At 30.5% G+C, this 11,971-nt stretch overlaps 2 protein-coding genes across 6 annotated transcripts in view; one reads left to right on the forward strand and one right to left on the reverse strand.

The window, feature by feature from the left end:
• Positions 1-2,967, reverse strand: part of LOC109596146 (organic cation transporter protein-like) — a 282,887-nt gene extending 279,920 nt beyond the window's left edge. The window contains exons 1-4 of one of the 3 annotated variants that reach the window (XM_049961754.1): positions 2,785-2,967; positions 788-1,117; positions 476-734; positions 24-426 (exon numbers count right to left, since the gene is read on the reverse strand). In XM_049961754.1, the coding sequence (XP_049817711.1) occupies positions 24-426; positions 476-734; positions 788-1,102 (977 nt within the window). In that variant the 5' untranslated portion in view covers positions 1,103-1,117; positions 2,785-2,967. Of the gene's footprint in view, positions 1-23; positions 427-475; positions 735-787; positions 1,208-2,031; positions 2,093-2,784 lie in introns of those variants that run through there. The other 2 variants (XM_049961755.1, XR_007547074.1) reach the window with 2 other exon arrangements.
• A 4,199-nt stretch (positions 2,968-7,166) lies between these two features.
• LOC109600869 (neuroligin-4, Y-linked) lies at positions 7,167-11,781 on the forward strand. 3 transcript variants are annotated; one of them, XM_049970342.1, is made up of 9 exons: positions 7,167-7,787; positions 8,187-8,465; positions 8,521-8,670; positions 8,731-9,454; positions 9,510-9,697; positions 9,756-10,244; positions 10,299-10,414; positions 10,800-10,826; positions 10,879-11,034. In XM_049970342.1, exons 1-9 carry the CDS (start codon positions 7,470-7,472, stop codon positions 10,895-10,897), a joined length of 2,310 nt encoding a protein of 769 aa, XP_049826299.1. In that variant the 5' UTR covers positions 7,167-7,469; the 3' UTR covers positions 10,898-11,034. The 3 variants fall into 3 exon arrangements, with proteins under 3 accessions (XP_049826299.1, XP_049826300.1, XP_019872639.1); XM_049970343.1 differs by lacking the exon at positions 10,800-10,826 and having other exon boundaries at positions 10,299-10,423; positions 10,892-11,031; XM_020017080.2 differs by lacking the exon at positions 10,800-10,826 and having other exon boundaries at positions 7,171-7,787; positions 10,892-11,781.
• The last annotated feature ends 190 nt before the right edge of the window (positions 11,782-11,971 follow it).

Consider the following 11,971-nt stretch of genomic DNA (forward strand, 5'->3'; position numbering starts at 1 on the left):
TAAATTAATTTTCATATACTTACGATTTGAAGACAAGTATTAAGGTTTTTTTCCTTAAATTTGGAGTACGCAAAAGCCCTATGACATTTTCTGTGTTATGACTTCTTGTTAGTTGGTTACCATATGATTTTATCTCATCTTCAATATTGCTTGATACAATTTTGCCATTAAATTTGGCGATCCTTTTGAAACAAGCTACTGCTTCATCCGTTTTTCCTTTACTTATGAGCCATTGAGCACTCTCAGGTACGACGTAGTAATAAATAATAATAACAGTGTGGAGAACAGCGATGAAAATAAGAAAAGATTTCCATGTACCAAGGAGGACTGCTACCCAAGGTACCACCATACAAGCGAGTGTGTAGAATATACCAATGCATAAATTTAATCCAATGGTTCTTAAGGATGGTCGCATATACTCCAAAACTAACAAAAATATATGTACTAAAGGAATCAATTGCTTCATTTATATTACCTATGATGTACATCATCACAAAATTGGAATCTGTGGCTGACCCTGCCAAAAATCGTCCAATTGCAAATATAGTTAAGTTTTGACTCATTAAGGTAACAGCCGTTCCTGCTATTACGAGTAAATTTGCCCATATGAGAACGGCGACTCTTCCAATTTTATCGGATAAGTATCCCAAATATAAGGTACCAATCACTGACCCAAGAAAAAATACCGACTGTCCCAAAGACGACTTCCATTCATCGGAGCACACCCATTTTAACTAAAACAATATAGGTTTACTACTAATTAATACACTTAAATAGAGATACATACATCCTGAATGATCCCCACGAATCCCATTATATTTTTTGTATCAAAATTATATCCGGTGGTGCATGGTTGTTCAAGTACGGTTCCATCGTGCAATAATTTAATGGAACACTTGCCGACTCCAACAAGCTCACTGACATTTTTTAATGAACTAACATTGCACGTTACAGTGGGAATTACACTTATGATCGTCTGACCGAAGTAGTGAAATGATGACAAAATGTTAATTATAGAAAATAAAATTAATAGGACTGCTTGGAAACGACCAAAATCTCCCACCAGACTTAAAATATTGTCGAAGCCTGTCGACTCCGACATTTTGCTTAAATAAACCTAGAAAAAATAATTACAAAATAAGACAGATTTAAAATGACTGGAGGATGGTAAATGTTGCAACTGGCTTTTTAAAAACATTCATACATGATAAATCCCTAATAAGCCATGCAGGCTTATGCTCTAGGTCGGCTAATCTGTAGGTAACAATGAAATTGTTAATGGGTCACTTTTGGAAGGTTAAGCTACGTTTGAAAAAGATATCATCTTAATAAACAAAAATTCACAAATTTTACAATCAAATTAAATTTTGTAACAAAATTTTTTAGCTTCTGATAATTATTTAACTGGAACGTGCTTTTCTTAGTCACGTCTAAGTTTAGTAAATGGGAAACACAATATTCATCAACCCATTTAGCAAGCAAATACAAAACTTGAAACTATTATTGTTATCTAACTATTTTATATTATCAGTAGTGATACAAAAATTGATTGATCATTAGTTATAAACTAATTTTTGTCATTAAGTCATGCACATGGAAATTTAATATTGTGTCACTTAACAATTACACATGAACATAATTAAATAGAATTTATATTTTTACTACAATTTACATTTAAATCTTAAATAATTCTATATCAATGTTACTTCTAAATGGTTCCTTCCGATGTAGTAACACCGGGAGTAACAAGATGAACAATAACAAAAATATTTTAAAAAAATCACTAATAATACCAAAAATTTTCACAGAACATTCATAGTTACCAATTTAATAAAGATTCATTAAAAGCATTAGTTAGATTACATTATCTATTAGAAGAATTTCTGTGATTTCCTGACTCACGAATATTTTATTTATACCAATGGAAATATCTTTTCACTTTATAACACTTTGAAATTGTAACCAAATATAAACTAGACAATGGTACAAGTACAATTGTAAAATAAAATTTTACAACCTTTAAGAACAAACCTGGTTTCAAACAATTTTGACACTTCAAAAAAATTACTTTGCAGTGATAACAATAAATGAGAAAAACGGGTTATTTAAAGTGATGAAATATCAGTGCTTTACTGGTTTGTTTACAAAACATTATCTAATGACAGGTCAAGAAGATTAAGTACCTACAGTGTGTTAAGTATAAAAAAGAATTACGACAAAAATTGTAAAAAGCATTGAAAAATAGATCTTGGTTCAAGTTTATTTATTATTCGACAAAATAATGAAAATAATTTTGGATATTCTGAATTTGCTTTGTTGTTATTTAAAAGTAAATATCTATGGACACTATGTATTGCTGTAAGAAATTAATTGTGTTTGATAATTTAATTGAACTGTGATAATAATAATATAATACACAAATATATTTCTAATTTGTAAATAAATTATATCTTTTCATACAGACTAAATATGTACACAATATTATCATAGTTAGTTCAATTTTGATGAAGTATGCTATATTACTTCTTTAAATTAAATAGCAAATAATGCAAAAAGCTAAAATCATGTATTTTTGAATGAATTTTTAATATGCAAATCAACATTAGCCACCATGTTCTTATAAACTACTAACGTAAAACTATATTGGAGGACATTAATCAATTTTTTATCTATTTTAACAAATAGTTTTTGGATTTTTTTTATTACATGTTTATTCAAAAATTTAAATGAACATCTTCTAGTAGTACTTTGAGATAAACACATATAAATAAATTTTATACATACCTTTTTCCCTTGTAGTTTCCCAAAAAGTAGAACACTACCTCACCAGGTATTTTGAGAAATATACTACATATATCCGAAATAGCATGGGAATTTACACATACATGGAATATGCATGCGTACTAATAATTAGCGACTAGTCGTGGCTTAACAATTCAATTTTACAAGGAGGGATATATCGCTCTATCAGTGTGTGAATAATAAGCAAATAGTATCTTACTCACAATCACAATATATCAACAAGTACTGCCCAGTATCAAATTCTCACATTTTGTTTACTGATCGAAGGAAGTTGGATAATTACAAATATGTAATTTATCAATTTTTGAAATTAGTCCCACGCAACATTCAATTGATTTGATCACATATATTAGTATCCATGTGTTGAACTTAAGATGTGTACTATTATTGTTGATACTAATTTATGAGGAAAATAATTGAGAGCATCATGGAAAATCATTTTTAAAGTTTTAATTCCCAGAGACAATTGTTAGATTCATTGGGTATGGTCGAATAACTCATAAATTGAAATTTATCGTTAATTGTAATAATATTATTTAATTGTAATAGTGTGTTAAACATTCAGAAACACATTAAAATAATCAACCCACAGTTAAAGTACTGTGAATGTAACTAAACCTAATTTGTGACTTGATTTTGGCTGTTCGTCAAAAAAGTAAATTCATTGGCGTATTATAGGACCTATTTTAATAACACATATTTAAGTTTGAGTTATATATTTGCACATAATTTTAATAATAAATAAATAATTAAAAAATAATATATTATTTATTATTTATGTAATATTTGGATAATTTACGTTATTTTGTAACGTCATTTTAAACGACATGGTAGAATGCAACATGTGTAACAAACATGCAAATAAACATTATATTATATATTTTAAATTTAAATTATTTTATCTACCTTTGAGGTATTTCATATGCGTGTAAAGTTACAACACATGATTTTAAAAATATTTCCTTAGTTTCATCCATTTTAAGTTTCACTAATACTTAATATAGATAAATTATTAATACGAAGGTTGCAAAATTATATAAAAAATTGTGAATATAAATTTAAGTCGGAAAATATGTTTAGAATCATTGACATTGTAAATAGACAGTGGTAAGTGTCAAATCCAAAAAATATATTGAATACTTTGATATTAATATCAATTTTTTAGATTAATAATGAGTTGGACTTGCCTCCTCTGGTTGACAATGAAGGTTTATACTGAAAATTTGAACATGGGGCAGAACAATAGCAACCTTTCTTATAATTATTCAAAAACTCAATCAATGGACCGAGAAGAAACTGAAAAAGTTTCAAGAAAGGGGAGAACCAACTCCAGAAAGGATGGAGAGAATTATTGCACAAACAAAACAAATGTAATCAGTGGAAAATATTCTGAAAACATAAGCTATAAAGCTTTTAACTGATGATATTCGAATTATTTCTTTATATTAGACCATCAACATCAAAAATTGTGGAATAATTGTTCAGTATATTACTTAAAGAATGGCAAGATTTGAGAAACCTTTTTTCTAGAATGGTGTGAACTCTTTAAAGAGCAAAAGGATGGCCTACCAGGTATTGATTATATAAATTTGTGAGATATATTTTATTCTGATAAGTTTAAGTAAATAAATTTTGATTAAGTTAGTAAATTTTCGTACTAAGAATTTGTTCACATTATTAATGTGCCCGATAAATTTTTTTAGTCATTTTAATAGTTTTTTCTAATTTACTCTCTTATATCACTTTTGAAAATTGTTCACGTGTCCCACTTCAACTGACGCACTGTTTATTCTTGGTAAAAATTTCATTACCTCTAGAAGTAATAGCTATTTCTATACTAATTAGCAATTTGCAATTATATTTCCTAATTGCCGACTAATTGAGAATTTAATTAGTATAGACAATTCTGTATATATTTTATGTAAACAGAATATTCAACTCCTTTATAAGAGCTCATCAAATCAAAATTATATATATAATTTAATTAATTTTTTCAGAAAACGTTTTTAACAATAGAATATTTGATACTGCCCAATTTTCAAAAGCATAACGGAAATCATCACTAAAACAATTACTAAATTCCACTGCTTTTATCTTTGAGATCAGAACATTATGTAGATTTAGTTTGTTCATTAAGAGACGTATGTGTTAAAAATGACTCTTATCGAAACATGTGGCCATCGGCTTAATAAACAAAACTTCGTCAAGGTATTATTTGTTAAAAACACTTTTCAATATCTTATCACTGATTGCTATTATTTTAAATTTTAATTGTATTTGCTATTTCAAAATTTCCCGGCAAACGAAATTAAAAACAATATATATATATATATATATATATATATATATATATATATATTATATTTTATATATTTTTTATAATTTTAATCATAATTTTCTATATAATAACTGGATCTCAATTTGAAGACACCATATAACGAGAATCAACTAATCCATAAATCAAGATGTTATATAGGTGAAATCTAGTTTGTACTCTGGTTCCCACGATCCCAAGATCTCACCATTCGGGCTTTTCAAAAGTTCAAATGCTTCCCAAATATTTGTCAAAATAGTATTTATAATTTTGATATATAAAAGTAAAAGTAAGATATTATACATGTGAAATCTAGTTTTTACTCTGGTTTTCATGATCCCAAGATCTCACCATGCGGCCTTTTCAAAAGTTCAAATGCTTCCCAAATATTTGTCAAAATAGTATTTATAATTTTGATATATAAAAGTAAAAGTAAGATATTATACATGTGAAATCTAGTTTTTACTCTGGTTTTCATGATCCCAAGATCTCACCATGCGGCCTTTTCAAAAGTTCAAATGCTTCCCAAATATTTGCCAAAAAAAGCATTGTTAATTTTGATATATAAAAGTTAAAAAGTAAGATGTTATACATGTGAAATCTAGTTTGCGTTCTGGTTCCCATGATCCCAAGATCTCACCATGCGGGCTTTTCAAAAGTTCAAATTCTTCCCAAATATTTGTCAAAAAAAGCATTTTTAATTTTGATATATAAAAGTAAAAAAGCAAGATTTTATACATGTGAAATATAGTTTGTACTCCGGTTCCCATGATTCCAAGATCTCACCATGCGGGCTTTTCAAAAGTTCGAATACTTCCCAAATATTTGTTAAAATAGTGTGTATTTTTTTTTAATATCCTTATTCAAAACAGTACCCTTCACTTTAACAATGTCATCTATTAATAGTTAGCGAGACTACATACTTAGGAAAATATTACTCTGTGTTAGATAATTCAACTACTGCATATTTACACTAGTCAAAAGAGGGAGTGTGTATTTACAAAGCATTTTCAATTTTCAACAATAGTATAAAATTATGTATAATTACGTGTAAACTAGGTGATATGGTAACAAATTTAATCTTATTTAGGTCATATAACAATAAAATAATTAAGAAATCAGTATTCTTATTAATTTCTTTATTAATATCATGTATATTTTTGGAGGCACATTAATTATTCCAATATTAAAGACTCAGAGGAAGCTTTCTCCATGTCATTATTATTCATTTTTGTCATTGTTCAATTAGTTATGTAATTTATTCTGAGGTTGATCTTTTCTGTTCTTAGAAAATTATATCTCATCATCTTGGAAGTTGTTAAGGCTAACTAAATAATCAAAAAACTATGATAAGCTGGCTAACAACCCCAGACACATTTAAAAGTACTTCAATTCGTATCTGGGAACTTCAAATAAGCTTTTACCTGTATAAGTATTAAAGTTAAATTGTTAGGTGGGCGCCAATCAGGACTAAAACTTTCGTAGTCCTAGTCCTATTCAATGACCAATGACCAATGAAGCTTAATTTATTTTTATTAATTAAAGCGGTGAAAAAATCTAAAAAATAGATAATTTATTTTCTTTAGGCTAAAATAAAAGATGCTTAAATCCAAAATTGAGTTGATTTGAGAAAATATTTAATTTCCATTTAATTTTATGAGACATCTGAGATGTAAAATTTGTAATCTAAGTAGTCCACTATTGTTAGTCATAAATAATGAGAACTAAGTGATCGTAATTATGAGTAATTATTGTTGAATAATATTCCCATGGTTATGCGAAGTACAACCCATTATACTTATTTTTCAAAGATTTATAAGTCAATAAATTTCGATAAAATATATAAAAATTACAATAATACAAACATTTACCAATTCCAATAAAATTTATCAAAAATGTGTCACCATCAGTAAATAAGATAAAATTTTAATATGGAACAGGTAACAAGATTAGATTAACTGCACAAAAGATACTCAGATAGATAGATAACATGATATATTTGTTTCATACTAGTAGTGCAATATTAATTACAACAGAGAAAGAAACAATTATTAGTGCGTTAATGAATAAGACGATGAATCAACAACGGCCAGTTGCGGTTTTCTGTGTGTAATTAGACTCACTCCCACGTTAAACTTGAAGTAAACGTGAGAGGTTTAGTTGCATTTTATTACTTTACATCAGTGCACAGCTGATAGGGCAGCGTCGAAGTTTTAGTGTTCCTCAAGTTGTTGTTTCGTGTACTTATTTGAACCCAAATGGGCGTGACCCAAGACTAAGAACCGCGCTGGTCACCGCAGTTACCTACACAAAACAAAACACCTGAGTGACGTCACGGACAGGTACAACAAACATGGCGTTAGTGAAACATCGAAAGTTTTTAATAATATTATTATGGGTGTTTGGTGAATTAAGTTTTTTTGTTTGTGGACAACAAAATGGACAGTACACACAATACAACCAGTTCGGTTATGAACCAAACAAGCAGAACCCGTACAACGCCTATGGACCACCTAACAGACCTGTGCTGCCTGATCCAGGGGACAGGGATTATAGGACTTATGTGTTTAAAGGGAGGCGATATGGGCAGAACAACAATTACAACTACGGACCCTGGAGGGTCGGGGATCCACGCATTCAGGGACAAGATCCGAAATTTTCTTATGATCCCGTGAGTGATGGTTTCCGTTATGCTTTTGAAATTTGGGCAGTACCAAAAGTACTTTTGTAAAAGACGTGTTGTATAAACGTTGGTACTTAAAAACCTTCTGTATAACATAAAAGAGTGTACTGTATTGTACTCATGTACTAGTTTCCTTATAAATTTTACTCTAGATCATCTTTTTTCTCGTGGGTGTTAGAAAAAGAATTTCAATCAAAAGTTATAGATCTATAGAAAATATGTTTATTTAAAGTACTATATTTGTAACTGGTCTAACTTTTCAAGTTTTTGAATAAAATGTTTTTTAATCTCTTCTAGTGTTAATGAAATGACAATTTTAGAAAATAAAAGATGTTTAAGGCAAAAACTTTCTTATTTCGCGGTGACAATATAAACAACAACTTTCAGGAAGGACGATTAGAGCCGAATTTGCCAGGAGTCCTAGGAGGCTGGAGGGAAGACCTCCAAGGTAAGAGAAGAGAGCAAACCAGAGAAAAGAAAAGAGACATTTTCGTAAAAACAACGCACGGAGACGTCCAAGGATTCCAAGTTTATTTATTCGACAATCCATCACCCGATTATCACTACAGACCTGGAGCAGATTTCATTGAGAGAGAACAAGGAATCACTTCAGTATTCCTCGGCATTCCTTACGCCAAACCACCAGTAAATGAGGGGCGATTTAAGGTAAGGTCTTTTAGGCTTGAAAGTTTTTCTCTATACGGTTCATCCTTCATTTTAGCCACCAAGATTGCCAAGTAGCTGGCAGATTCTACAGGCTGTCGATTTTGGCCCGGCTTGTCCTCAACCTCTTTCGTATGTGGGTCAGAAAAATGGAATTCGAGATATGGATGAGGACTGCTTATATCTAAATATATTTACTCCAAATATTGTACGTACTTTTATAGTACTATGTTCACAGTTCTTATGACGACAAAATTTGTATTTTTAGGAGGAAGGTACAGCCCAAAATTATCCAATCATGTTTTATATTCATGGAGGCGATTTCATACATGGGGCATCAAACACCTTCCCTGGACACATAATGGCAACTTTTTATAAAGTTGTGGTCGTAACAATAAACTACCGGTTAGGTGCCTTAGGATTTTTGTCCACTGGTGATGTCAATTCACCTGGTAATTACGGAATATTGGATCAAGCAATGGCCTTACGATGGGTTTACGACAATGCCCCTAATTTCAAAGGGGACAGGAATAGCATTACTTTATTTGGACCAGGGGCAGGTGCTGCATCTGCCGGTTTACTGATGGTGGCACCCCAGACTAAGCACATGGTGTCTAAGGTAATTGCACAAAGTGGAGCTGCAGTTGCTGACTGGGCTATGATTTTCGATAAATACCGAGCTCAGAACACCAGCAGGGTGTTTGGAAATATAATGGGCTGCAGCATAGAATCCTCTTGGAAATTAGTAAACTGTCTGAAAATGAGAAGTCCATATGAGATTGGGTATGCTGAGTTTCCGGCGGATGTTGGCTTGTTACCCTGGGCTCCAGTTATTGAAATGAATGTTTCAATGCCTTACTATGAGGGTTGGTATGAAAAAGATTGGCATTTTATTAACGAGTCTGTTGAAAGTTTAATTCAAAAAGGACATTTTAATCCTGACCTTAAATATATGTCAGGAATAACATTACAGGAGGCAGCTACGTATATCAGTAAGTTTTTTACTAAGTATATCAGTATATTTATTTATTGAATATCCTCTTTCAGCATCCAATAAATCTTTGGAACCAGAATTTATAGTGACTCAAGAGTTTTTCGATCAAAAAGTTAAGGAATTAGTTTTGCGGTATAACTACACATTGAATCCAAATGGCATTTTTGAAGCAATTAAATACATGTATACGTATTGGCCCGACCCTCACAATGTAACACACATTAGAAATAAATATATAGAGGTAACCATAATAATTTGAAAACTAACACTATTTTCAACGACATATTGGTATCTTTCAGCTTTTATCAGACTTCCTTTACACTGCACCAAATGACAAAATGGTTAAGTTATTAATTGATGAAAAAGTACCTGTTTATATGTACGTACTAAACACAACAATCGAATCATTAAGATTGGACGAGTGGAGAAAAGTCCCTCATAACATAGAGCATTACTTACTCATCGGCGCACCCTTCATGGACGTTGAATTTTTACCACCCAAAGAACGATTTTCACGAACACAATGGACCCCTAATGATAGAAACATGAGCCACTTTTTCATGAAAGCTTATACGGATTTCGCAAGATATGGAAATCCAACTTATACACAAATATTGGGTCTTCATTTTGAGGTTTCCGAACATGGTCAACTCAAGTACTTAAACCTAAACACCACCTACAATTCGTCGATAATGTGGAATTTTAAGCAAACTGAAACAGCATTTTGGACGCAATATTTGCCCACAATTGTTGGGCATTTAGTGCCAACTTACCCACCAACCACTGAGGTAAGTGATAATAGTTAAATACATGGACCAGCAATAAATTTAATTTTATTGCAGTTTTGGTGGGAGCCCACAACACCTTTACAAGTTGCGTTTTGGAGTATGTCGGGCGTTTGTCTACTTTTAATTGTGTTACTTGTTGTCGCTTGTATGCTTTGGAGAAACTCAAAGAGGTAAGCAAGGTAAAGGAAACTTTTTGTCTCAATTAAGTGGGATAAGTAGTGGTTTCCTTTTAATATTTATTATTATTACTAAATATATTAGGTACCGGAAAAGATTTTTTGCCTTCAAGAACGAGAAAAAATCCTGGGTTCTTGGAAGTGAAAAAACTACTTTTCCGGTACCAAATATTTAAGTAAAAGATTTAAGAATTGTGACATTAAAAAAATCTTTTACTTTTATGCCAAATACTTAACTATTTTAACATTACTAATGCTTTATAATTCGCTTTCCGATGTTCACAAGACATTAATGTACATACACATAAAAGATGAAACAATTTTTTCGTAATAATCAATTAATTCAGTTAAAACATACCCCAATTTAATTTTCACGCAGACTCGCCCATTTAAGGAAAACGATTTTGTGAGTAACTAATAAAAATATGTATGCACATTTAATTAGATGGTTAAATTAGATATTTTTCGCAGGAGTAGCCACGATTACAATCAACCAGTGTTTATGAACGATACGGACAACGAAGAAGGCATCGAAAACCTACAAGATTACACTGAAAAATATCCTGCAAGGACGGACAGTGCCTCTTCCTTTCAAAGTACTTCAATAAAAGAGGGTTACTTCACTAATAGCCCGAACGGTGAGCCCCATCGGAGGGGAACACCGGTTATGGTTCAAAGGAACAAAGGCAAATCGACTATTATCCAAGGTGTACCACAAACCGATGTCTGAACATTCCAATTCGCGAGTGATATATTGTTACAGTGTATTTATCGTTAAACGAAATTAATTTATTTTTTATATATATGAACAAATTCAAAAAAGGTGCCTTTTATATTCAATAGAGTGTTTTATAAATAATATTCGGATATAACAAGTCCACTTGAAATGAAAAGTAGGTTATCTACCTAAGTAACTTAATAATTAAAAGTATTAATTAAATTTTGTACTATATTCCAAACGTTTTGGGTGCTATTCAAAGGTATGCCACTTTTCTAATCCGGGCTTATTCATACTAGTCATTTTTCAAGATCCAACAAAGTATAACTATAGTATAACGTAAGAATAAGATCAGTGACATAAGCGCTACAAATTGCCATAACATACTCGAATTCCTTCCATCATAATGTTTATTTTATAGTAGAATATTAAATAGTTTAAGAACAAGCAGTACCCATTGTGTTCTAATTTTATATACATATATTTATATCTATAAAATTCGTCCGTGTTATAAAATTTTATAATTGACTTGTTAAATATTTTTATAGTATACTTAAGTTATGTAAAATGTACAAATTCTAAGTTTGACATGCGGACATTAAATGTGTATAAGATCTCAATAAATAAAGATTTTCTAATATTATGTAGTTTTATTCGTATTAGGCACGTTTATATAATTTACATAAAATTCATGTACTTTTTAAAAAAGGATAGGAAAACAGTATATACAGGGTGTTTCATAAATTATCTGAAATTTTTTAACCAAATATCCACTTCTAAATAAGTTAATTTCTTAAAAAAAATCTAATAAAAGAAAACGAGATAAAAAATGT

The sequence above is a fragment of the Aethina tumida genome, chromosome 1, assembly GCF_024364675.1.
Source record: "Aethina tumida isolate Nest 87 chromosome 1, icAetTumi1.1, whole genome shotgun sequence".
In the NCBI taxonomy this organism is placed as follows: domain Eukaryota; kingdom Metazoa; phylum Arthropoda; class Insecta; order Coleoptera; family Nitidulidae; genus Aethina; species Aethina tumida.